Raw genomic sequence first — 24182 nt, 5'->3', positions numbered from 1 at the left:
AAACTACATGATAAATATAAAAACATGTCATTCATAGGACGTATTTGATTGACTATAAATATTTTCAGTCAGTAAATAGTATTTTCTTTTAAGGTGTGGTAGCTAGGGATGGGATAGAAATTTATCTGATTCACATTTAATACAAAACAACCGAATTCACACTTTCTGAACTAATATGTGAACTGGAAAGCAATAATTCTACAGATTTCAGATTTGAAATGCATTCCTCCATCAAAAAATGCATAGATGTAATAATAAATAAATAAAATAGAAAAATGCATACATTAGGGGAAATAACATACAAAAATGCTTACGAATTTCCATGTGTATGAAAATGTACACCAATTTTTTTGTGCTGACTTAAAAAAATAAAACACCATTAACAAACTGATGATTTGTCAGAACAAACTTGTGCTTGAAAAAATGTGAATGTTATAGAAAGCGAACAGACAGACTCATCCCTCCCTAGAAGTAGCCATATATGATCCAGCCATGCATTGAACCCCACTAAGGGCATAATCCTATGCATGTTTAGACAGAAAAAGGTCCTACATCTCCTAGCATTTCCAAGCCAGCCATGCTGTACTCAAATATGTTTTACCTGAAAAAAATGTATCTTCAGGTAGCACATTCAGTGTTTTTAGGATTTCTCTCTGGAATGTGGTTGTGCATAGTATGCCAGTGGTAAGATCTTGCCCCACTACTAGATGAAGTTTGACTAATGATGAAGGACAAAATTCTTGGCTCATATGTGTGTATCGTTTTGGATATTATTATTATTATTATTATTATTATTATTATTAAGCTATGCACTCCATCCCTTGCTGTACAACACCAGTACAGTAGCACTCATCTAGTCAATTGTTGTTTAAAGTGGTAAACACCAAGAAAGCAACTCTAATTCACTTTCTTCAACAATGTTCCTGCACTGGACCATACAAATAGCCATTGTTGTTTGTTTGTTTGTTTTCTTTTTAAGTAAGATAAACATCAGCATGGCTACAGCAAGACTTTGCCTCCCTACCCACTCAGTGATGAAGGCAAAAGAGTGCTCTATTATCACTGAAAAGCAACATCACATAAAAACTAAAATGGTGTTGGGGTTGGGGTTTGGCTGATAGTATGGAAGACCCATAATGTTTATTTGCCTCACTCGTTTTAACAGGAGATGGTAATTTATCCTGCAAAGTTAAGTGTTTTAAATCTCTCTGGTAATGTACAAGTAAATTACAGGAACATTATTACTATTTCCAACTATAATTACCAAAGAATGAAGATGGTAACTGCAGTCTCATTAATTAAAGAACTCCGGAAGTAGTTCATAGTGACATACATTTGCTACTGAAGGCAAACATTCTCAAGTGTGTTTTCTGAAAAACATAATTTAAAAAAGTGATTGGTCCAGAAATACATTATACAGTACAATATTTCCTTTCTTTTGCACATATTTCTCTTAACCATTAGGAAACTCATTCAATTAAGACAATGTAATAAAGGCCATATGATGACGTTGTGTGCTAAGAAATTTGTTATTCTTATGTGATATACTCACCAAAAATGTCACTAGAAATACAATATATGGAAATGCAAATACTGAATTTACTTATCGGGCCCCAACAAAGATGTTTTATACACTTCCATTATGTTTAGTTCTATTTAACCTGAGTTCACATTGCTAAATTCTTTCATGACATCATGTACGTGACTGTGAAGGTTTATGCAAAACAGTATGTGTGAACCAGCTCTACCACATATTATGCCAGCAATATCTCTATGATCACATCTGGAGTACACCTCTTCAGGGCCAGCCCAAGACATTTTGCTGCCTGAGGCAGACAAAATAATGCTTCCTTGCATTCCATGAACAAGAGCCAACCTGACTGGTTGTTGAATTTTACTTCAACACTGGCAATGGGATAATATCCTCCACTGCACTGGAGGGCAGCAGTCTTACTTAGGGGGCACCAAGCAGACTGTGTGCCACACACAGCTCTGTCCATTCCCTGCCCCTCTGTATCTGCCACCTAAGGTTGCTTCTTCTCTCTGCCTAGTGGTAGGGATGGGCCTAATCTTATCCAAAGCAAAATAGCAGAAATGTACCTACAAACAGGTTTGCATGAAGGTGTCAGGGTTGGATTGGAGCCCAGAGAGCCCCAAAGCAGTTCTGATTCTGAGGAAGAGATAGAAACCGTGGGAGAAGAACCTGTACGCTGTTCAGAGGAGTAGCCAGGGGGAGAGCCCCTCCTAGTTCACATTCCTGAGAGTGATAGTGACTCTGGCAGGGAGAGGGAGATGCAACAGCAGTTTCTGGACACTAGGCGCCGGTGCAGCGTCAAGCAGAAGATGGCGGGCACTGAGAGGAGGCGCTCAGCCTGCTTGGCGCGACGGCAAAGCGGCACCCTGATGCCCCACAGAAAAAGGGTGGACTCTCTCCTCCTAGCCCATAAGTACAGAGGTTTCCTGCCTTCCCCTCCAAACGGAGATCAACAGATTCCTAAGGTTAGAACCGCCGAGTAGGCAGCTTAAGTCTCACTGGTAGGATCAAGCAATTAGCATCTGTAAGGCAAGCATCATTAGGTTGAATGAGAATAAAGCCTTGGAAAAGAGCCCTATTGTCTGCGTGTTGATTCTGGCTACCTGAGGATTTCAGAAGGCAGCAGGGGCGACCTCCCAACAGCAGGAATGTAGCAGTACAAACCAGTCCCCAGTTTCCTTTCAGTGTATGTCAACCCTTTAATGTAGGTCACCATAATTATCAGAAATACGATGACTGTCAGCAATCGTGTCAAACACATACACTCTCAGGCCTATCTTGTCAATGGCCAAAAAGAGACAAAGAGGCCTGCATGCACATGCGGTTGGGGGCTGGCTGATTTTTTTTACGTTACAGATGCAGCCAAACATGTGGTATTGGTCCAGAGTCCCCCCCCCCAACCTATGCGGAGACACCACACAAAGTACTTTGGATCCTGGCCATTCCCCATTTTCAGACATACAACTTCTGGTTTCTCTCTCAAAGTTTGTACACTCACAAGAGAAAAGCAAGATTGCCAACGTTCCCACCTGAATGTTGACCATCTCTGCAGTTTGAACATATGCATACCCACCACTCATTGGTTGGTCCATTTCTGGCACATCATGAAGTAGGCTGCTACCTTCATATACTCTTGTTACATGAGTATGCCAAGGAAAACTCCAAGTGCCACCACCCTTCCCCTCTCTTTTTAATCACAGATTTCCTACATATCTCCATCTTTAGTCCCTAATAGCCCAATAAGCCAAGCAGCTGTGGTATAACTTCATTATCATAAGATGAGAGCAGTTGATTTGTTACAGGAAGATCATGACAGTTGCTTATTCTTGCCAAAAAAGTAAGCGCTTCACAATGAATTCCAGCCATATGAGTGTGTGAACATTTACAAAGTCATCTGTAGTAAGGCAAAACCAATATAAATTATATCCTCACATTTTCTATTAAACTGGTAAACACACACTATTAACAATAGCAAATGCAGTCAGTTAAATAAATAGCAGGGCATACTGTCCTCTGCAGTGCATGGGAATTGGAACTATTTATAAATAATCTGTAATTTTCTGGCAAAAACACATGGCTATAAATTGCCTAGCCAAAAATATATCTGTCATGTCCCAGTTTTCCAAATGCAAGTTTGTGTTTGCCCCATCTGTAACAATATTATATGTGTGTTTGTTTGTGTGTGTGTGCGCGCGCACATACACACACACACATGCACACACACACACAGTAGGCCAATATTTTTCAAGCCAAACGACAATTTTTTATGGCTCTGGAGAACATTAATCAATTTGCAAGTCAGTAAAAAACCTACTCAAACATGAGGATCTTAGCTAAACAATACACTATTAGTGTTTTTTTTCTTTTGCAGCCATAGGAAGACTATGCATTCAAATAAATGTGTCATCCCTTGGTTCAAGTTACCTTCTCCAATCTCACCACATGTACAGTTGTGCATGCATGTGTGTACAGGAGGAAGTAAACCCAAATGGACCCTGTATGTCATGTTGCAGTGCATACTTGTGAACCTGACAGCTGGTAATGGTGGTCCAGAATTATTATATGATATTATATAAGAGGGCCATCAACTTGAATGGCTTTGAAAGGGGATTAGACCAATTCATGGAGGATAAGGCTGTCTGTCAATGGTTACTAGTCATGATGGTTATATATTACCTCAGTATCAGAGGCGGTATGCCTATGTACACCAGTTGCTGGGGAACATGGGTGGGAGGGTGCTCTTGCACTCATGTCCTGCTTGTGGGTTTCCCACAGACAGCTGGTTGGCCACTGGATAAACAGAATGCTGGACTAGATGGACCTTGGTCTGCTCCAGCATGACACTGCTTATGACTGAGTGATCACAGCGAGGGCCGGTCCACTCAGGAGGCGGGATGAGTCCCCCATCTCAGGCGGTAGAGCAGCAAATTATGCGCTCTCCACAAAAAGAAGGACCTGCCAGCACCTGTCCACCCACCAAATGGATCACCACCTTGGCATCTGTATCTGATGTGTCTATGGATCTCAGGTTATGTCCTATTCAGCAAAAACTTTTGTTTCCTGTCTATTGGATGCTGCAATGTCTCTTTAATAAGGGTTTGTCTAAGTTGGCTAATTGTTAAAGGTGTAACGCAGCAAATGCTTCTTTTAAGCATATATTTTGTTTAAAAGAAGCATTAGCTGCTTTAAAATTTATTAAAATATTAAAATTAAAATTTAGCCCCTAGAGCTAGGCATTGTGGGCAAAGGGGTTTCCATGGAGATCACCCACGGTAAGGAAGGCTCTCTAAAGAATTGTGCCAGCTGCTTCTCTGGCTGATGCAGCTCTTCAGAGAGCTCGGCCACCATGCAGAGCAGGTGACAATGACAATGGGGGAGGGAGAGGGGAGGGGAGACAATGGGGAGGGGGAGGAGGGGACAGACAGAAAGAGAGATGGGGCGGGTGGGGAGAGGAGAAGAGAGGAGGGAAGCATGTGGTGTGTGGGTGAGAGGAGTAGGGAGACAGATTCGGTGGGCAGGGGGGAGGGAGATAGACATGGTGGTTGCATGGGGAAGGGAGACAGACACAGGGGAGGGGGGTGGCGAAAATGGCAGGCAGTGGCAATGCATGTACTCTCCCATCTCAGATGGCAGGAGAGCTTGCGCTAGCTGGTCACAGCTTTTGTACATTGCCAGCCTCACAGAGAAATAGCCTTACAAGCTATACGAAAAGGAGAGTTCAATTTGTTCATATGCCATACATTCCCAACAGGCGCACTAGAGGAGACCTCAGGTTTGGGGATTTCTTTTTTCACTTTTCTGTCTTTCCTGCCAAGGAAAAGGTGATTTTCAGTGAAGGACTTTATGATCTAATGACTATAACTGAAATGGATGAAGGACTGAATGAGTGCGATACTTCTCCTGAAGTAGGTATATTCTTTTCCATATTGCACCTTTAAAAATTTTCATGGACCACAGGTCAGGAATTAAAATAAATAGTAGGGATGCACTTAGACTGTAATAACATTATTGAGATACCATTGAGAAAAAGAGCTTTTTTTATAAGAGGCAACCCAAATCTAGAGTAAGCAAAGTTCTTTTCTGCTATTTTCTTGCTTTTCTATTTAATTATTAAAAGAGAAATGTTTTTTTAAGTATAAGCAGTTCAAGTGGCAAACATTGAAATGATCCTGGCTCGTGTGGACAGCCTCCATGGATAGAGGAGACTCTTCTCTTCAGAGAGTCACTCTCCATGAGTAAAGGGCGATGGAGGTGATGAAGAAGAAAGGCAGGGCTGGAGCGCTCCCACTCCTCGCATGTAGAGTTGGGTGTCGTCCACATATTGGTGAAACCACGACTCCAGATAACACCCCTTAGTGGTTTCATGTAGACGTTGAAAAGCACGAGGGGATGAAGTGGAAATCTGAGGATCCCCATAGCACAAATGCCACAGGACAGGGCAATAATCTCAAGCATCACTTTCTGAAATCATCCATCAAAACATGAGTGGAATCACTGCAATACAGTGTGCCTACATCCCAGACAGCCTATCCAGAAGAGCACCATGGATGGTTTCAAAAGCTGCTCAGAGGTCCAAAAGAACCAACAGGGTCCCTCTGACCCTGTCCTGTGGGCTATCTTCATGAGCAATTTACTGCAAAGTTAGAGCAGTCTGAATTCCTTCATGAAAATGATGTCATCACCAATCCACTGCCAACCAGCTGCTTTCCTCTTGAAAAGCTGCATTTTCTTAAACTCCTTTTACTCCAACTTTTTTTACTGAAAGCGGCTCCCTGGTGGATTTTCACACCACAGTGTGCCATGTCCCCCATGCATTAAATCCTGGGCATGCCTCTGTGACCTGGCAGTGACATGGTGAAGGGGGTGGGATGCCCTATTCCCTCTTGCTTCCCCAATGGAAGTAGTTTTTCCCATTGAGAAAATCCCCAGGAGCACAGCAGTGACCCTCACATTACCTCAGTAGTGGGGACACTCATTTACCTTAGCTAACCTGCTTTTAATCTTTAGCATATCCCCCCCCTTCTGTGCATGCTTACTCAGAAGTAAAAAAAAAAAATCTCACTCCCCTGCAGTGAAAGGGTTAAAGGCTAACTTTAGTAACTTGCCCTAAAGCACTCTTTCACTTCTCTGATGCTCTCGCTATTGCGATGTTGTGCTAATTTGATGTTCTGTAGTTTCTCTGTTGTTATGTAAAGTCCTTTCTCTGCTTTATCATTTTATCGATATTTCGGATTTATGGGAGCTTCTCATTGCAAGCAGGGAGAAGGAGAAAGGGGGTGGAAGGGGGGTTGGAAGCAATAGGCAAAAGTGCACACATGGGGGAAAAATGGGGTGAGAGAAATAACTCCGCTGAAGATTGCTGAGATGTGTCAAAATTGGCATGGGGTGGAGTTCTCAGGAGCCTTCAGATGCCGCACTGGAGAACCGGGGATTATGGTTTCTTCAGGGAAATCTTCACACATGGGGAAAATTAGTTGCTCTCCATTCATAATGTAGTAACAGTGGGGAGCCTGGACAAGGACGGGAAACAAGCCTCTCTCATTGGTTGAGCAGCCCTTGACAGTATGATAATGTTCAGTTCTACCCCCCTTACCCCACCCAGAAGTATGTTCCTTTCAAGCACCGAAAACCAGATTTCAAAGGTATGCTACAATTGGCTTATCTTGCTTTGTGTGTCCCTGACGGACCAAAGCTGACTCCATGAAAATCCAGGTAATACTCCAACGTGCTTCTCATTCCGTTGTTGTGAACATCTCCCCCTGGAACAGGTCACCCCACAGGGCTACCAAGGCAGTTTCTGTTCCAAATCCAGGCCTGGAGCTGAATTTGAAATGGATGTAGAAAATCATTCATCCAAGAGTGCCTAGAGTTGATCAGATATTTGTCTGAGGGGTCTTCTAAAGCTGAAACATAGTATGATAAACACACAGAAAAAGCACAATATCCCCCAACCATGTGGAAAGCCAATGAAATTCTATTCACAACTTAAAGCAGAAGAAGAATGATAGGAGCATCCGTCAGGAATCACCCAGGTTTGCCACCATCTAATGTGTGAAAGGGATCTGCTTGCAGAGTTGGACTAAAGCATCCTGGAGGCAAATGCTATCACAGAGCTTTTTTCCAATAAAAACAAATCTGATAGACCTAAGAATGCATTTTTCCTGTTAGCCTCATTTTAAATACAGTATTACCTGGGTTTTGAACATGGTTCTTTTCTAGTCAATTTAATTTCTAATTCATTCTGCTCCTACTTAAGTGATATATGAGATGAGAAGGACTGAATTCTTTTGCTACATGTTAAGTTCTAGGGCTGTGCACTGCTTCGGTCCGAAGCCCGAACGAGTCAAAGTGGGCTGTTTCAGAGGTGCCTCTGTGTGGTACAAGACAGAGCAGAATAGCAACAAAGCACCCTGGAGTGAAGCAGCTTGTATACAAAGCACCTCGTCTGACTCAGTGATTCATTCTGAGCAACCCAGACAGCCTAGTGACAAAAGTATCAATTTCATAGGGATGGCAGAGAATTCTGCCACGGATCTCAGAGAGGCCGAATGCCAGTGCATTCGGCCCCCCAAAATCTGTGGCGGAACGGCCTCCCCCCCCGCCCCCCCGTGGATCCTCCCCGGGACGAGACTTACCTGGGGTGGATCTTCCGGGCGGCAGTGGCTCCGGCGGCGGCGGCGGCTGGTCTTCCGACCGGCTGCCACCACCACCATTTGCAGTCTTGTCGGGTTTTTTTTTTTTTTTTACAAGACGTGATAGGCTACGTAACGACTTACGTAGCCTATCACGTCTGGCTTAAAAAAAAAAAAAACTGCGTACGCAAATGGTGGCTGCTATGGCCGCCGCCATTTGTGTTCCTTATTTTTGGCCATCTTAGTCTACGTAAATATTTACGTAGACTAAGATGGCGAAAATATGGGGAACGCAAATAGCGTAGCGGACGCTATTTGCGTTCCCCCTTATTTTCACTGTCTTAGTCTATGTAAATATTTACGTAGACTAAGACGACCAAAAATAAGGAACGCAAATTTGCGTACGCGGGTTTTTTTTACGCCAGACGTGATAGGCTATGTAAGTCTTTACGTAGCCTATCACGTCTGACTACAGGGATGCAAATGGCGGTGGCTATGGCCGCCGCCATTTACATCCCTGCTAGCCAGCGGCCAGATGTCCTGCTGCGGAATCCCCCGGAGCGGAGCCGGCCAGCCAGGATTCCGGTGGGGAGGTGCGGAGCGCCTCCCCCCCAGCAGAACCCAGCGGAGCCAGGTAAGGGGAGTTTTGTACATCCCTACAATTTCAGAAAGTTCAGCAAAAGGTGGTAGTGGTGGTGGTGGTGGAGGAGGAGGAGGAGGGAGGGCGCTTTGGTGAATGGAAACCCTAGTTGCCAAATCAGGGCTGAACGTAACCAAGCAATCTCCAATCAGAGACAGTGGTGGAGGAGGGGGAAAGACTGAATAACTGGAGAAAAACAGGTGCATTTCAGAGACACAGATCATTCTGGTGGTGTTACTTAGGGATATGAGAAGTGAGAAAGCCACACCAGCCCCTGCTGCACTTCCCAGTTCCTCCACCTCCACCTCAATTGCCATTTTCTTAAAAAAAAATGGCGATTGGAAGTCTATGTGCACACAGACTTATATGCAAAAAGCACTGTGAATTGCCCAGGCAGGAAGAGGTGGTGAGGCACACATCCCTGCTGCTTGCTAGCTGTCTTCTCCTCGTGAGCAGGAGATGGCTAGCAGTCCTTGGGGGTGTTTCCACCAGCAATTTACCCCCTCAATTGACAAGGCACAGTGCCCCTTTGTTATAGAGTTCCTGAGGGTTAAAATGGGGGCTAGTTTCCATCTTTGTGTTGGAAGAAAGTAAACCAAAGATCCATGAAATCAAAAAGGGATCCTCGTGATTTCATATGATTTTTAAAGGGGAGACTCTCCAAACCACCATCCAATCACAGAGCATGGACTGAAATGATGGACTGAAATTCAATGGACTGAAGCAGAAATCACAGATCTGCCACTTGTGGGCACAGCCATGTCACAAAAACAGGGATCCGAGGCACGGATCCTCTTGATTTCATACAAAAATTTTCACACCATTTGAGGTGAAGCAGAAGATCTGGGATCTGCTGGGAAGTAGCAGATCTGGGATTTTTAGTGTGCATACTTGGACAAAGATGAGTTCTGTGCTTTGATGGGGGTTGGGGTTGGGCAGGGGGGACCCAATGTAAAAATTCAGAGGATCCATATTGAATTGGGTGTCTTATCCATGGCTTTATACCACAGTGGTGCTATGAAGCCCCCAAATCTATTTTTTTTGTCACTCAATCCATGGGCAAAGATGTGCTCCGTGATGTGATGGTGTTTGGGGGTATCTTTCTTGTAAAAATCATGAGGATCCCTAAGGATCCCTGCCTTGAATCCAATTTTTCCACCACAGCTGCACGTAGGAGTGGCGGATCCATGATTTTTCTGCTTCAATCCATGGAGGCAGATGTGCTTTGTGATTGGATGGTGGTTTTGTCAGTCTCCCCTTTAAAAATCATATGAAATCAGGAGGATCCCTTTTTGATTTTATGGATCCTCAATTTACCCATTTGTGTTTACTGCTCTCTTTCCCAGCACAATCATATGTCTGTCCACTCAGAAGTAACTCCCATTGTAGGCAAAGAGTCTTGCTCCTGAAATGCAGATGCATCGGGACTTCCAGGAGAAAGGAGAAAGCAGGGAGAGGGCGAGAAGCCTCTCTTATTGGCTGAGCCGCTCCTGCCAGTCAGATGACGTTCAGTCCAACCCCCACCAGGAAGCATGTTCTGTGAAGCGATTTTTACTGGTGTGGAGAACCTGCTCATGGAGCCCTACATGCACCACACTGCAGCAAATCTGATTCCTTTTAAATTAAAATCCAGTACTGCTCCATTAGCTTCTCCTTCCATTGTCGTGGAAACACAGCCATAAACAGCTGAGCAGGTGGGGGGTGGCAGCACAGGACTGAGAGGTACAGCTTTTTGCTTTGAGAATTTTTGTGGGAAAACTCAAAGTTCAGCTAGCACAAAGAGTACTGGGCCAAACTGTCTGACATTTGGCAGGTGGGATCCCCTCCATGTTAGCAGAAAGGCCCCCAAGTTTCATGTATTTATCATGACAACTGAAAAAGTTATGGCCATTTGTGTTTTCCCATGCAAATCAATGGGAAAACATCCAAACTGAGTGGTCTGGATATCCGAATTTCACTTCAGATCCAGAACCAAGTTCAAGTGCAGGGGGTCCAAATCGGTCCAAGTCGAAGTGGGGCTGATTGGGAAGGTCCGAAATGGCATCGGAAGTAAAGCAGGTGGTCTGTGAACAGCCCTATCACATGGCATTCTTTCTCTATTTAATGAAGCACGGAGATGGCAGTTCAAGTGCTTGGCCCAGAATCTCAAGAAATGACATCTGACTAATTTAAGTTGTTGGCACTTTATGCTCCAAAGCATGGCAAGGAGAAATGAGGTCATCCTAATCCCTTCAATATATGGCCCAAATATTTAATGCTGACTACGTACTAACAGAAATTAGAATGTTACTTTAATCTTTGTGGGAGTGTTGGATTGGACAACATATGGTTATTGAAATTTGCTTCCAATAGGTTGGATCCAGGATCTGTGTGAAGTTGCTCTGTATATAACTGTTGTTGTTAAGTAATGTTTGCTTTGTGTGGCCAATGTGAGGCTACAATGTATCTGAGTAGGTTTCAGGCCTTGTTTTATTACTGTCAAAGGCCTGTGTAGTAGTTGCTTAGTGATGATCTGAGTGGAGAGAGAGAGAGAGAGACAGATAATAGCCAAGAAGCAGCTCATGATCTGAGCCACAGTCAGCTCCAGGTCTTGTTTTTACCGACTGTATAGAGCTTCTCCATCTTTGGCTGCAAAGGACATAATCAATCTGATTTCAATATTGACCATCTGGTGATGTCCATGTGTAGAGTCGCCTCTTGTGCTGTTGGAAAAGAGTGTTTGCTATGATCAGCGTGTTCTCTTGGCAAAACTCTATTAGCCTTTGTCCTGCTTCATTTTGTACACCAAGGCCATGCTTGCCTGTTATCCCGGTGATTTCTTGACTTCCTACTTTAGCATTCCAATCCCGTATGATGAAGAGGACATCTTTTTTTGGTGTTAGTTCTAGAAGGTGTTGTAGGTCTTCATAGAACCGATCAACCTCAGCTTCTTCAGCATCAGTGGTGAACGTAGGGAAAACCACTAAATCATTCAGGTATGACCTAAATTATATCCCTTATGAATATACAGTGGAAGTGAGGAATAGATTTAAGGGAATAGACCTGATAGACAGAGTGCCTGAGGAACTATGGACGGAAGTCCGTAACATTGTTCAGGAGGCAGCAACTCAATCCATCCCAAAGAAAAAGAAATGCAAGAAAGCAAAGTGGCTGTCTGATGAGGCTTTACAAGTAGCTGAGGAAAGAAGGGAAGCGAAAAGCAAGGGAGAAAGGGGAAGATATAGCCAACTGAATGCAGAGTTCCAGAGAATAGCAAGGAGAGACAAGAAGGCCTTCTTAAATGAACAATGCAAAGAAATCGAGGAAAACAACAGAATGGGAAAGACAAGAGATCTTTTCAAGAAAATCGGAGATCTCAAGGGAACGTTTTGTGCAAAGACGGGCATGATAAAGGACAAAGAAGGCAGGGACCTAACAGAAGCAGATGAGATTAAGAAGAGGTGGAAAGAGTACAAAGAAGAACTATACAGGAAAGATCTGAATGTCCCTGATAGCCATGATAGTGTGGTCACTGAACTTGAGCCGGACATCCTAGAGAGTGAAGTCAAGTGGGCCTTAGGAAGCATTAGTAACAACAAAGCCAGCGCAGATTACAGTCTTCCAGCTGAGTTATTTAAAATCCTAAAAGATGATGCTGTGAAAGTGCTGCACTCAATATGCCAACACATTTGGAACACTCAACAGTGGCCACAAGACTGGAAAAGGTCAGTTTACATTCCAATCCCAAAGAAGGGCAATGCCAAAGAGTGTTCAAACTACCGTACAATTGCGCTCATTTCACATGCCCGCAAGGTTATGCTCAAAATCCTACAAGCTGGGCTTCAGCAGTATGCGAACCAAGAACTACCAGAAGTACAAGCTGGGTTTCGAAGAGGCAGAGGAACTAGAGATCAAATCGCCAACATTCGCTGGATCATGGAGAAAGCAAGAGAATTCCAGAAAAACGTCTATTTCTTCTTCATTGACTACCCTAAAGCCTTTGATTGTGTGGATCACAACAAACTGTGGCAAATTCTGAAAGGGATGGGGGTACCAGACCACCTTACCTGTCTCCTGAGAAACCTGTACGAGGGTCAAGAAGCAACAGTAAGAACCAGACATGGAACAACCGATTGGTTCAAATTTGGGAAAGGAGTACGACAAGGCTGCATATTGTCGCCCTGCTTATTTAACTTATATGCAGAGTACATCATGAGAAACGCTGGGTTGGATGAATCACAGGTCGGAATTAAGATTGCCAGGGGAATTATCAACAACCTTCGATATGCAGACGATACCACCCTAATGGCAGAAAGCGAAGAGGATCTAAAGAGCCTCTTGTTGAGGGTGAAAGTGGAGAGTACAAAAGCTGGTTTAAAACTCAACATTAAAAAAAACAAAGATCATGGCATCTGGCCCTATCACTTCCTGGCATATGGAAGGGGAAGAAATGGAAGCAGTGACAGATTTTATTTTCTTGGGCTCCAAGATCACTGCAGACGGTGACTGTAGCCATGAAATTAAAAGACACTTGCTCCTTGGGAGGAAAGCTATGGCAAACCTAGACAGCATAGTAAGAAGCAGAGACATCACCTTGCCGACAAAAGTCCACATAATCAAAGCTATGGTTTTCCCAGTAGTAACGTATGGCTGTGAGAGCTGGACTATAAGGAAGGCTGAGCACCGAAGAATTGATGCTTTTGAATTGTGGTGCTGGAGAAGACTCTTACGAGTCCCCTGGACTGCAAGGGGGTCAAACCAGTCCATACTAAAGGAAATCAACCCTGAGTGCTCATTGGAAGGACAGATACTGAAGCTGAAGCTCAAATATTTTGGCCACCTAATGTGAAGAGAAAACTCTCTGGAAAAGACCCTGATGCTGGGAAAGACTGAAGGCAAAAGGAGAAGGGGACAGCAGAGGATGAGATGGCTAGATAGCATCACCGATGCAATGAATATGGACTTGAGCACGCTCCAGGAGAGAGCGCAGGACAGGAAGGCCTGGCGTGCTATGGTCCATGGAGTCACGAAGAGTCGGACATGACTGAACGACTGAACAACAAATTGTTAGATGGGGCCTGGATCAGATAAATTCAATTCTGTTTGGCTGGGGATTCGAGCTACATGGAAAAAAGTGCCTGGGAAATGACAGTTAAGGAGACAGTTGACAATTGGGGGAGTTAGTCAATCTGTGGTGAGGGAGGAGGTCTGGTGATTGGTGTGTCGTGTTTTAGAAGGAGTAGGAGAAAGCTGAGGAGAAAGTGAAGAACTAAGACCTAGATATTAAACTATTCCTTCTCTGGAGGATAACCATATGGGGCTGGTGAAGATTAGGAATAGGGAGCAGGTGGCTGTGTTATGCCAGAGGGCTGCCATAAGATCTTGCCAGAAGATGATTATACAAGCAGGCAGTAAAAACCCAGATAAACTGTCCAAGCAGCCAAAAATACAACAGGAGGAACTTTGGTGTCAGAGGAAGACTGTGCCCAGAAGTATAGTGTATTTGGCTGGGGCGGAGGTTTAGGTAGCAATCCTATCGCACCTAGACATTGTCTGAGAGGCCATAGGATACTGGGGATTCTCCCCTCCGAGGTAGGAGACAGAACTCTGACCTCAGAAGGGGAGTCAGAGATCTGACCCGCCCACCCCCTTGCAGCCGACGCATTAAGAACCACACAGGCTGCCCTCCAAGGTTGGAAAAGCAACCTTGGAGATGGGAAAAAGGAGGTGTTTTGGTGGGCAGAGAATGGAGGAAACCTATCCTGAGGCCTCTCCAGTCCCTTCTCTTCCTCTCCGAAGTGCAAAAAAGCCCATATGGCAAAAAATACAGAGCAGGAGAGCAGGGGCGGTGAAGATTGCCTCTGCTGTTCCTCCTGCTCTGCATTGAATGATCAGAAGCCTCCGAGTTCGGGGGCTTCCAGTTATCGAGGGCACTGTTAGGGAATTTGGCCTGAAGTTAAAGAAGTCATTCAGCAGCTTGTAGCAACAACAGTCTCTCATGAATCCTTAAGAATTGTCACTAAGCAGTCTTTTGAAAACCCCAAAGAATGAGTGATCTCTTATGTACAAAATAACCCTTTAATAAATTATTTGTTTAATAGTTCATCTTGTCTATTGATTGCTTTTATAAGAGGCTTAGATGTGAGATGGGCTAGCGTTGGTGCCCATCTCACATCTAAGCCTCTTATAAAAGCTACTAAGAGGTTTTAAAGTATTCTAACATAATTGGTGGCAGCAAAGAAAGGTCAGCTTGTACAACCCTGAGTTATAGTGCCAGAGAGTTCCTTAGGCCCTGAAATATAAGTATTTGCTATAAATTAAAAACCCCACAGGTGGTATTGCCCAGTGAAGGAGCAGTTTCCCTATAAGTCGTGGGAGTGGTAGGATAAAAAGTCCCCATAATGTGCTTTCTGTAAGAGGAAGGAAGCTTCTGCAAGAGGACGGGCTTTGCTCGCTGATGGTCCTTCCATCCAATTTTTAGGGATCCCCTCCCCCTACACCACAGCTTACGCCATTCAGCAGGGTCTGCTGATATCTGGGTGTCATTTTCAGGTGGCTGGAGGGGCTGCCATGGGAAGGAGGGATTCACTTACATAAGCACAGTTGATCCAGTGTAAATCTGGATCCAACCCATCCATCCATGGAGGGCAATCATAAGAACATAAGAAAAGCCATGCTGGATGAGACCAAAGGCATATTTAATTCAGCATTCTGTTCACACAGTGGCCAACCAGATGCCCATGGGAAGCCTGCAAGAAGGACATGAGTGCAACAGCACCTTCTTGCTCATATTCATAGCAACTGAAATATAGAGGCATACTGTCTCCAATACTGGATATTGCGTTACTTATTTAGTTATTTAAACTACTTGTATACCACTTGATATCCTGAGATTTCTATGTGGTTCACAGGAAAATACATAAAATATAATATAAAAACCAATGTGAAAACAAGATAAGAGTAATAAATACATTAAAGATGTTATACTGAAACTACCTAATGATTTGTTATGTGCCCTGAACCTCAGATGAGCTTAGGAAATTATTTATATGTATGAAGAGAGGATTTGTACAGGAAAGAAAATTGGTTTTAAAACTGCTCTAAATTCACTAGATAAAACTGAATCCCTGCTATCCTAGCAGTGAAAGAGAAAAAATGCCCTTCAGCCTTAATCACATAAAATATTCCTAATTCCAAGGTTCATATTCAATTCACATTTAGTTGTATTTTATACTTAATTAATGTGTAGTTCAATCCCATACATGACTACTCTGAAGTAAGCCCCACTGAGTTAAATGAAATGTACTCCTAAGTAAGTGTGAATAGGACTGCAGCCTTAGAGAATTATTTGGGCTTGATTTATGCTTATATCTGATCCATACATTAAGGGTTCCCAAGTAACACAGAAAAGTATGTGTGGTCTGCAGAAGATGCCCAGATTCACAAAAATTGCAAATATGTGCTGCAATACTACAAACAATTACAGGAACTATTTTTTTCCTCATCTGCACAAGTCACTATATATATAGTAATATGAGAAGTTTCCTTCTGTCTCTTGTTTCAAGTCGTGGGGGAAATCAGCTATTTATTGATTTATTTGTTAAAGAGAAAAACATACAAAAACCTATTCAATATTTCCAATAACGCTGGCTAAACTCATAACATTACTTTCAGCAGAATCCCATGCACACTTGTTCAGACGTAAATTCCACGGAATTCAATGGGGTTTACTTCCTAGTAAGTGTGTTTAGGACTGCAGCTTTTAGGATCTTAACAATGTAGTCCTAACAGTACATGTCTTCTCAGAAATAAACCCCACTGAGTTTAGTGGGGCTTACTCTCAGAAAAGTGTTTGCAGCCTAAATGGGCAAATTTTTAGACAAAGCAGAACTGAACACAGCCCATCCTCTTCTTAAGTTTGAAATATCTCTCTCTTTCTCTCTCTCTTTACCACTTGTGCACCTTTAATGTTTCCCCGTGTACATATAGACACTCAGCTTTGACAACTTTTTTTATCTGTAGGCAGATAAATCTTTATAGGAATTTTTGGTAGTTTTTTTGGAGGCAGTTTACAAACTTCCATAAAGTCTGGGAGATGCTGGAGTCTGGTATTAGTAATTTCAGACTGTGATAATTTGAAACCAAGTGTTAATAGAACATGAAAGCATCACTTGGCTTAAGGGTTGGAATAAACGAATATCCTACTTAAGAACTAGACACATTTCCTTTATTGCTAGGCTTTATGAGATTTGTTGGGAGAAATATAACAGGTAGGAGAAAACTGGAAGGGAAAGCAGATAATTTCTGGAAAATGTCTTATTGCCTCAGCTATTTAATAATTTGTCCTGGGCATTTCTTCGGTGTCTTTCTTTTATCATGTTTCTTTCATCTAACATTCAGACCACAGTCAGTAATAACCTCTCTCTCAGCTGCACCGAAGCATAGCTCCTTCCATTCTCATCCTTACTCAGCATGGACTTGGATTTTTAACCTTTCAATCTTTCCTGTAATATACCTGTAAAGGCACTGTAAAGAAAATCAATAAGGTTTGTACTGCTTTGAGCCTCTAGCTCACACTGCTGTGTTATTTAGGAAATTATGTGCCTCCATGTTACTGCCTGCCTAAAATAACTAGTGAGCTCTTGGGGTCACCACTGGCTATGTCTTCATTCACAGTTAAGTCCTATACACCATTCAGCATGGTTACTATAGCCATTAGAGAACAATAGTGACCTGGAAAATTGGGAACGAAGAGGTTAAACTGAGCTAAATGTATAGAAACAGTTTGGGGAAAAGAGCAAATAGTTAAGCACAATACCGTATGGCAGTAAAAGGAAAACAAATTTAGCAATAATAAATTGCATGCAGCAATGACAGGTAGGTGGATAGGTAGGTAGATGATAAGATTCCAGTTTGAAATCATCCATGAGTTTTTCTGGTTTAGGCGTTTGCTGATTCACAGTATTTTCATGCATGGGGGAGGGCTTTTTAAAAATACTGTTGGAAAGAACACCACAAAGAGTTTGAAAATTCAGAAGCAATGAAGGCAAGGTCTTCCTGCCTGAAAATACAAAGAAGACTTGGTTCATTTTGGTATATCATGAATACTTTCAATCACTGTAAATCATCGGCGTTTCAGGAGGAGGATATCAAAGGGCTTCTTCACACGGAGCTTTTATCCCGCTATTGAGATTGCTCACTCACGGAAGTTTGCAGGCCCTTTAGATGATGTTGTGAACCTCCAGGGCATCTCCTGCACTAAATGACCTTTATTCTGTTTTTAAATAGATCAGAGATAATGACAATCAAATTACCCCACTTGTGTTCAGCTTGAGTTCCCACCGTGAAAAAGGAAAAGCCGCAATAAGAGGAGCGAGATCAATGAAACATATGGAGGACTCAGATAAGGGGGAGGGGGGAAAGGACCTATGTGTAAAGGGAATGCTTTGTGATCCTGCATTTAAAATGGAAGCAGAAAGCCCCATTTTAAATGCAGGATTTTAAGCTGGTGTAGAGATAGATGCTTAAAGAGAGCGTGGCTGGATAAAGAAAGTCATGCACAGACTAGGCTCGGTCTATTTAGACTAGCAAAAGAAGGATGATAGGGATTAGGAATGCACTCTATAAATCAGGAGTAGGTGACCTTGTGTTTGGACTACAGCTCCCATAATCTCTGATCTTTGGCCATGCTGGCTGGGGCTCATGGAAGTTGTAGTTCAAAACATCTAGAGGGCACCAGGTTGACTAACCCTGCTATAAATAAATGCAGGTGCCTAACATACATATAGGAAAGAAATATTTAGGGTGAAGGCCAACAGGCATAGTCATGTGTGTGTATCTCCTTATGTAGAAAGAAGAGAGATGAGTCAGCTAATATAATTCCAAATAAAGACAGGAGATGAGTCAGAGTCCTCCTCCTTATGGTAGGATACGGGGTAATGTCTGATCAAAGAAGCCATGCCTCCCTTTACAATAGTTTGCTCTCCCCTTGCTCCCCTTGCTTTACTCTCTCAATGGACTTTTGCTGCCCTTTCAAGCCTGTCCCTTGCCGCTTAGATGCCACCTCTGAATTTCAGCATGCCATTTCTTCACAACAAGCTGGTAGAGGCAAACTAATGTCAGATTCAGCAAACTCACCGGAGCTCAGATTCATTTACCATAGTTCTCTGTATTCTGTTTCTTCATTAATGCACCCTTAATAGCCCAAGGGCAATTAAAGTCAGATAAGTTTGAAGGGGTATGGGCAAAAATTATTGAATTTGTAAACTCAGTAGAACATGGTCATACACTTCTTTCAGCTTACACAGTGCTCTAGAGAGTGTAGACCTAAGGGAACACGGCTCCCCTCTCAACATGTCGGAAAGGAAACTTGATGTGTCAGTGGTGACCTAGGAATTAAGAACTGTGGGCAAGGAATTATGGAGCATAAAAGTAATTGATTAACTAATATTTAAGTACAAAGTAGAAATTGAAAGGTCAGATATTGAACAAATATTTTGTTTGTTTGACCTACATAATATTACGTAGCCAGAATTAAAAATTAATTAAAAATTAAAAAACATTAATGCACCCTTGCTTCCTCAGTGTGTTGTTATGCACACAGTATTCTATGAAAGGCAGAGCATGTTCTGGGAATGTAGGGCAAATGGAATGCCAACATAGCATATCACATAGCTGACATTCCCTTTTAAGCATAGTGCTAACATATTTCTAAGTATATGTGATATTATTTGCCCTCCAACTGTCCACTTTCAGGGCCCTATCCCACAGAAAGCCCCACTCTTCAATCATCCCAATTTTAAAGAAGTACCTATTTCTCAGGCATCACAAAGAACATGCCTACCAAACTTACCTGAGAAAATGCCATCTTAATATTATTTTTACATTATGGTGATGCCAAATATTATTATAGTTGATTGTGTGAGGCAAGCAAATAAACAGACATATTTTAAATCCTGTTGCTTATTTTCTGAACCTTCCTTCCAAAAGACTCAGTGTTACATGCAAATTAGATGCTTTTACTATTGACTAGTTTTCTCTGCTTCTCCCATATCACCAAGACTGGAGAAAAACCAGCAGCAACAGCAGCTGAAGGTTATGGGAGAAAGTGGTAGAAGGCATGAGGAACTTGGCCACCCCCACTTTTATTGTTAAATTATATCAATATGAACATTAAAATATAAACAGTATCTGCTTTCACTGTGCTAGTAATGAGGTATTTTTAATTTGTGAATTGAATCATTGAGATGAAGGAAAAATGGGGTGGGAAGAGAGGACAGATTTTTTTTTTAATGGAGGGAAAGGACTATAGATCCAGCCCTTATGCTGAAAACTATCCCAACTTTCCTAACTACTGGTCATGCTTACTGGGGCTGATGGGAGTTGGAAGTCAAAAACATTGGAGGGCACCAGGTTGGGGAAAGCTGCCTTAGACTAAGCGTGTGCTCACAGGAACCTGCTTAGATTATATGTGTTTGGGGAGGTGGGAGAATGCACTTGTTGAATAGTAAGGGAAAGGCACTCTCCACATGCTCAGATGTACTTTCCATATTCCAGGACTCAGATTCCTTGGAAACAGACCCCTGGGCTGAGCCCTAGTGAGTTTTCACACAAATTAATTCGGGGGTAGGAAAGAAAATGAAAAGCTGACCTATAGGAAGAAAGGGAGGCAGGGTTATTCTAAAAAAAGAAAAAGAAAACAAAACCCTGATGGCTGAATTGTATGGAGGGGGGCAGAATTCATATGGCTCTACCTTGCTGGCAAGAAAGATGGGGTCAGTGCTTAATTTTTAAAGAGAGAAGTGCTGGGACTTCAATGTGTGTGGAAGATACGCAGTTTTCTGGAAGCCTGCTTCAAAGTATATGAGGTTGCAGTTACTCAGTGGTGAAGGAAAACCACTGTGCATATAACCACTTAACTGTTATCTCAGCTTAAGAATTCTCAGCCATTGATTCATTCAGCATTCCTTTTCTGTAAATTTGGACCAATACCCTCTAAATGGTATAACACACATTATACATATCTGACTTGCCTTGTAGTCTGTGGCTTGCTTCACTGTTTTGTTCTCTGAAGCATCTGTTTGCATGCACGTTTAGTTCTTGCTTTAAGCTTGTGGCACATTCGAGTATGGATTGAGCTGGCCCCATCATTGTTTGCCAGGTCATGCTACTGGGTTGCTAGACTCTATGCCTAGCCAGGCCCGGCAAATGCTGAGGCACACACCAACACTGACACCAGGTTCGTGACACCGGTGTTTTTTTTAATCGTCCAGAGTTGGACACAAGCTCTGTGCAAGGCAGTTACAGGCATTGCGGCCAAACCACCATCCTCTGTCTTCTTGAAAATGCCTCCAGGCTCCACCTGTGACATATACCACCTGCGTGTCTCTGGGCAGCAGCAAAGACAAAATAGCAACAGTGACTGACAGCCAGGAACAGAGTAGACCTGTTGCTACTCTACGCTCCCTGGCTGGTCCCTGACATACATACATATATATACACACACACACACACACACACACACACACAGGGTGGCCTAAAAGTAGGTATACAGTTGTTCAGAATGGTGATGGGAGGGGGAGAGAATTTTCAGTCTTCCAGTACTGCTTTAAAATCCACTTTCTTTGTTCTTGACTCAAGTTTGCTGCCATCATTCACAATTATCAGTAAAAAAAAACAAACAAACTAAACAACTGTATACCTACTTAAGGGCCTCACTCCCTTCACTCTCTACACTTAACTGATTTAACTGTCACTCACTCTTCCCAACTGTCATTCTGACTCCACCCACACATCTTTTACTCACACATTCGCTCCCCCTCCCATCAACATTCTAAACAACTGTATACCTACTTTGGGGCCACTCTGTGTGTGTGTGTGTGTGTGTGTGCGTGCGTGCGTGCGTGTGTATGTGTGTGTATATATACACACACACACACATTCCTAGCATTCAGTGGAGCACTGGGAAAGAAAAAATGAATACAGCTAAGGGAGGCACAAAGGGCACCTGGCCCGCTCAAACCTTGCCCCACCCATTTATGAACACGAGCATTCCAATTCTCACCTGTGAAATATTGATGGGAATGGATATCCCTGGTACTTAAAAGTACAGTTTGAACACTAAAAGTTTGCCCTCACTATGATCTAAGTTATAGGGGCATTGAAATGAAGGAATTACAATATTTATGTGTCAGATAAATGATGCATCATTTTCTAAGGACATCCATAAAACCTCATGCATCTTGAAAACCATTTTCCAATGTTTGTGAGCAAAATGTCAGTGGGTTGCATGCCTTCCCTCATTCCAGTCCTCCACACCATTTCAGAATGAGCAGAAAAACCAATCGTTCTGTCCAAAAAAATAAGTGTTATAAGAAGCAGATACATGAAAAATGAAGGGGTGGGTGGGAATCGCTTATATGCATGAGTCATCAGCACTGCACAACCATAAATCTATGTTCCATTCAGGTGCCACTGTTTAATTAATAATAAATGCTGGCAACAATCATTTTTAAGCACCAAGATTATGTGCCACTTCTTATAATGTCAGTCATGTACAAACTGAAAATGAATGAATAAGACCATTACAGGAACTCTCAGTATATTGTTAAAAGTCATTGATGTCAATTGTACTTGTGGTTTAATCATGCAAGCATCCAAACACACAATACGTTAACTTGTAATAGGCAGTAAGCATTTATCTGCCATGGAAGGCAGCACTTGGCTGAACAGGGAATTCAAAGCATTTGGGGGCCTTTTTAGGCATTTAGTTTTCTCTTCAACAAAATTAACAATGGTCTGGCAAATGGATGAAGGGACTAAACAAGAAGTCTACAAATGACAGCAGGGTAATCAGGAAAGACAGATTGCATGCTTCCAGACAGATGGCTCCTAGCACTACCAATCCAAAGGCATTGTGCAGCTATTCCGTCTTCCCCTCCTTAACAGGTTCATTTGTGATCAGAAAAAAAGATGGGAAAAGCAATGGGAAAATACAGAACAGTCACAGATGGAAGACGATACCACTTCACTCTGTATGTATGTTCAAGATGTCCCTTTCCCATTATAAAATATGTATATTTCTTAGCTATTTTGTTACTGATGTAGCATGTGGTGGTATAGCTATCAGAGATTCCACAGAAATGAAATGGCAAAGTTCATATTTCAGTATTTGTCAATAGAAACCTTCTGGCAAACTGAAAAGGGATATTAGTTTCAGTTCTGGTATCCAAAGTTTATCCAACAATTCAGACACTCATTTCTCAAGGATACATTATTAATACAAACAAGCCTCTTTTATGTTAGGATTCATGCATCCATATATGAGGAATCAGCTACTAAAGTACCACTGGGCAGAGTGAGGCAGCTGTCTCAGGAGCTGATTTTGATTGTCATGAAAGGGCAGCAAATTCTTGGTTATTCCATTTATTATTGTTGTATTTTTTTACTGCCATGGATACAGTACTTCTGGGATTTTCTGCCTCGGCTACCATAATGATTTGGCTGGCCTTGGATAATATACAGAATTTGGTGCAGAGTTGGCATTTGCTTCTCTGCTTGAGGCAGCAAAATGTCTTGGGCCCTATTTCCATGACAACAGAAGGAGAAAGGAGCGGCTTACCCACATTTTTGTAGAAGCTGTTTTTGGTCCGGGCAGGGCTCCACGAAGGTGTACATTGCACCATTCTAAGTGGCTTCACACACCTTACTTCTGGGTAGGGGTGGTGGAGTGAATGTCATCTGAGTGGCAGGGGCTGCTCAACCAATAAGAGAGGCTTCCCCCCCCTCCAGGCTTTGTAAAGAAGGTGCAAAGTAGTTACTTCCCCTTGTGCACATTGAACATAATGGGTGTTACTTCTGAGTAGACACACATATGCTTGTGATGGGAAAGAGGGTGGGGGAGAACACAGGGATGGGAAACAGGAAGCCAGATTCCAGCTGAACATCAGGAAAAACTTCCTCACTGGGAATAGGACAATGGAACCAATTACTTAGGGAGGTAGTGGGTTCTCCCACACTGGAGGCATTCAAGATGAAGCTATACAGCCACTTCTCAGGGATGCTTTGACTTGGATTCCTGCATTGAGCAGGTGGTTGGACTCGATGGTCTTATAGGCCCCTTCCAACTCTACTATTCTATTATTCTGTGAAACCAGCCCCCTTTCTAACCAAACTGATACTGTGCAGGATCTCTATAACAAAGCTGTGAATTAGCTGCCTCCTAAGGCAATAAAGCAAACAACGGAGAATAGCAGCCTCAAGATCACACTTAACTGCACTTAGGGAACTGGGCTTTAAACTGTGCCATTTCAATTGAGGGAGATCTCTGTAAGTAGTGGTGTGGACAGTCAGAGGGCAAGCGTCATTGACCACAGTGGGAATTACCTCTTAGTAAACA

At 42.7% G+C, this 24182-nt stretch overlaps 1 protein-coding gene across 14 annotated transcripts in view; it reads right to left on the bottom strand.

Moving 5' to 3' along the window:
• The window catches only part of IL15 (interleukin 15), a 69913-nt gene that overhangs the window by 28595 nt on the left and 17136 nt on the right, over positions 1-24182 (bottom strand). For all 14 annotated transcript variants that reach the window (XR_014792088.1, XM_084856145.1, XM_084856141.1 and 11 more), the window contains one exon: positions 1265-1370. Coding sequence is in view for 12 of the 14 variants with exons in the window: in XM_084856145.1 (XP_084712271.1) it covers positions 1265-1335 (71 nt within the window). In the remaining 2 variants the exon portion in view is untranslated. The remainder of the gene's footprint in view (positions 1-1264; positions 1371-24182) is intronic.

This window comes from Heloderma suspectum, chromosome 5, assembly GCF_057233095.1.
Source record: "Heloderma suspectum isolate Gila_16-S chromosome 5, 16-S_ref, whole genome shotgun sequence".
In the NCBI taxonomy this organism is placed as follows: domain Eukaryota; kingdom Metazoa; phylum Chordata; class Lepidosauria; order Squamata; family Helodermatidae; genus Heloderma; species Heloderma suspectum.
This window is presented reverse-complemented; position numbering and strand designations above follow the sequence as displayed.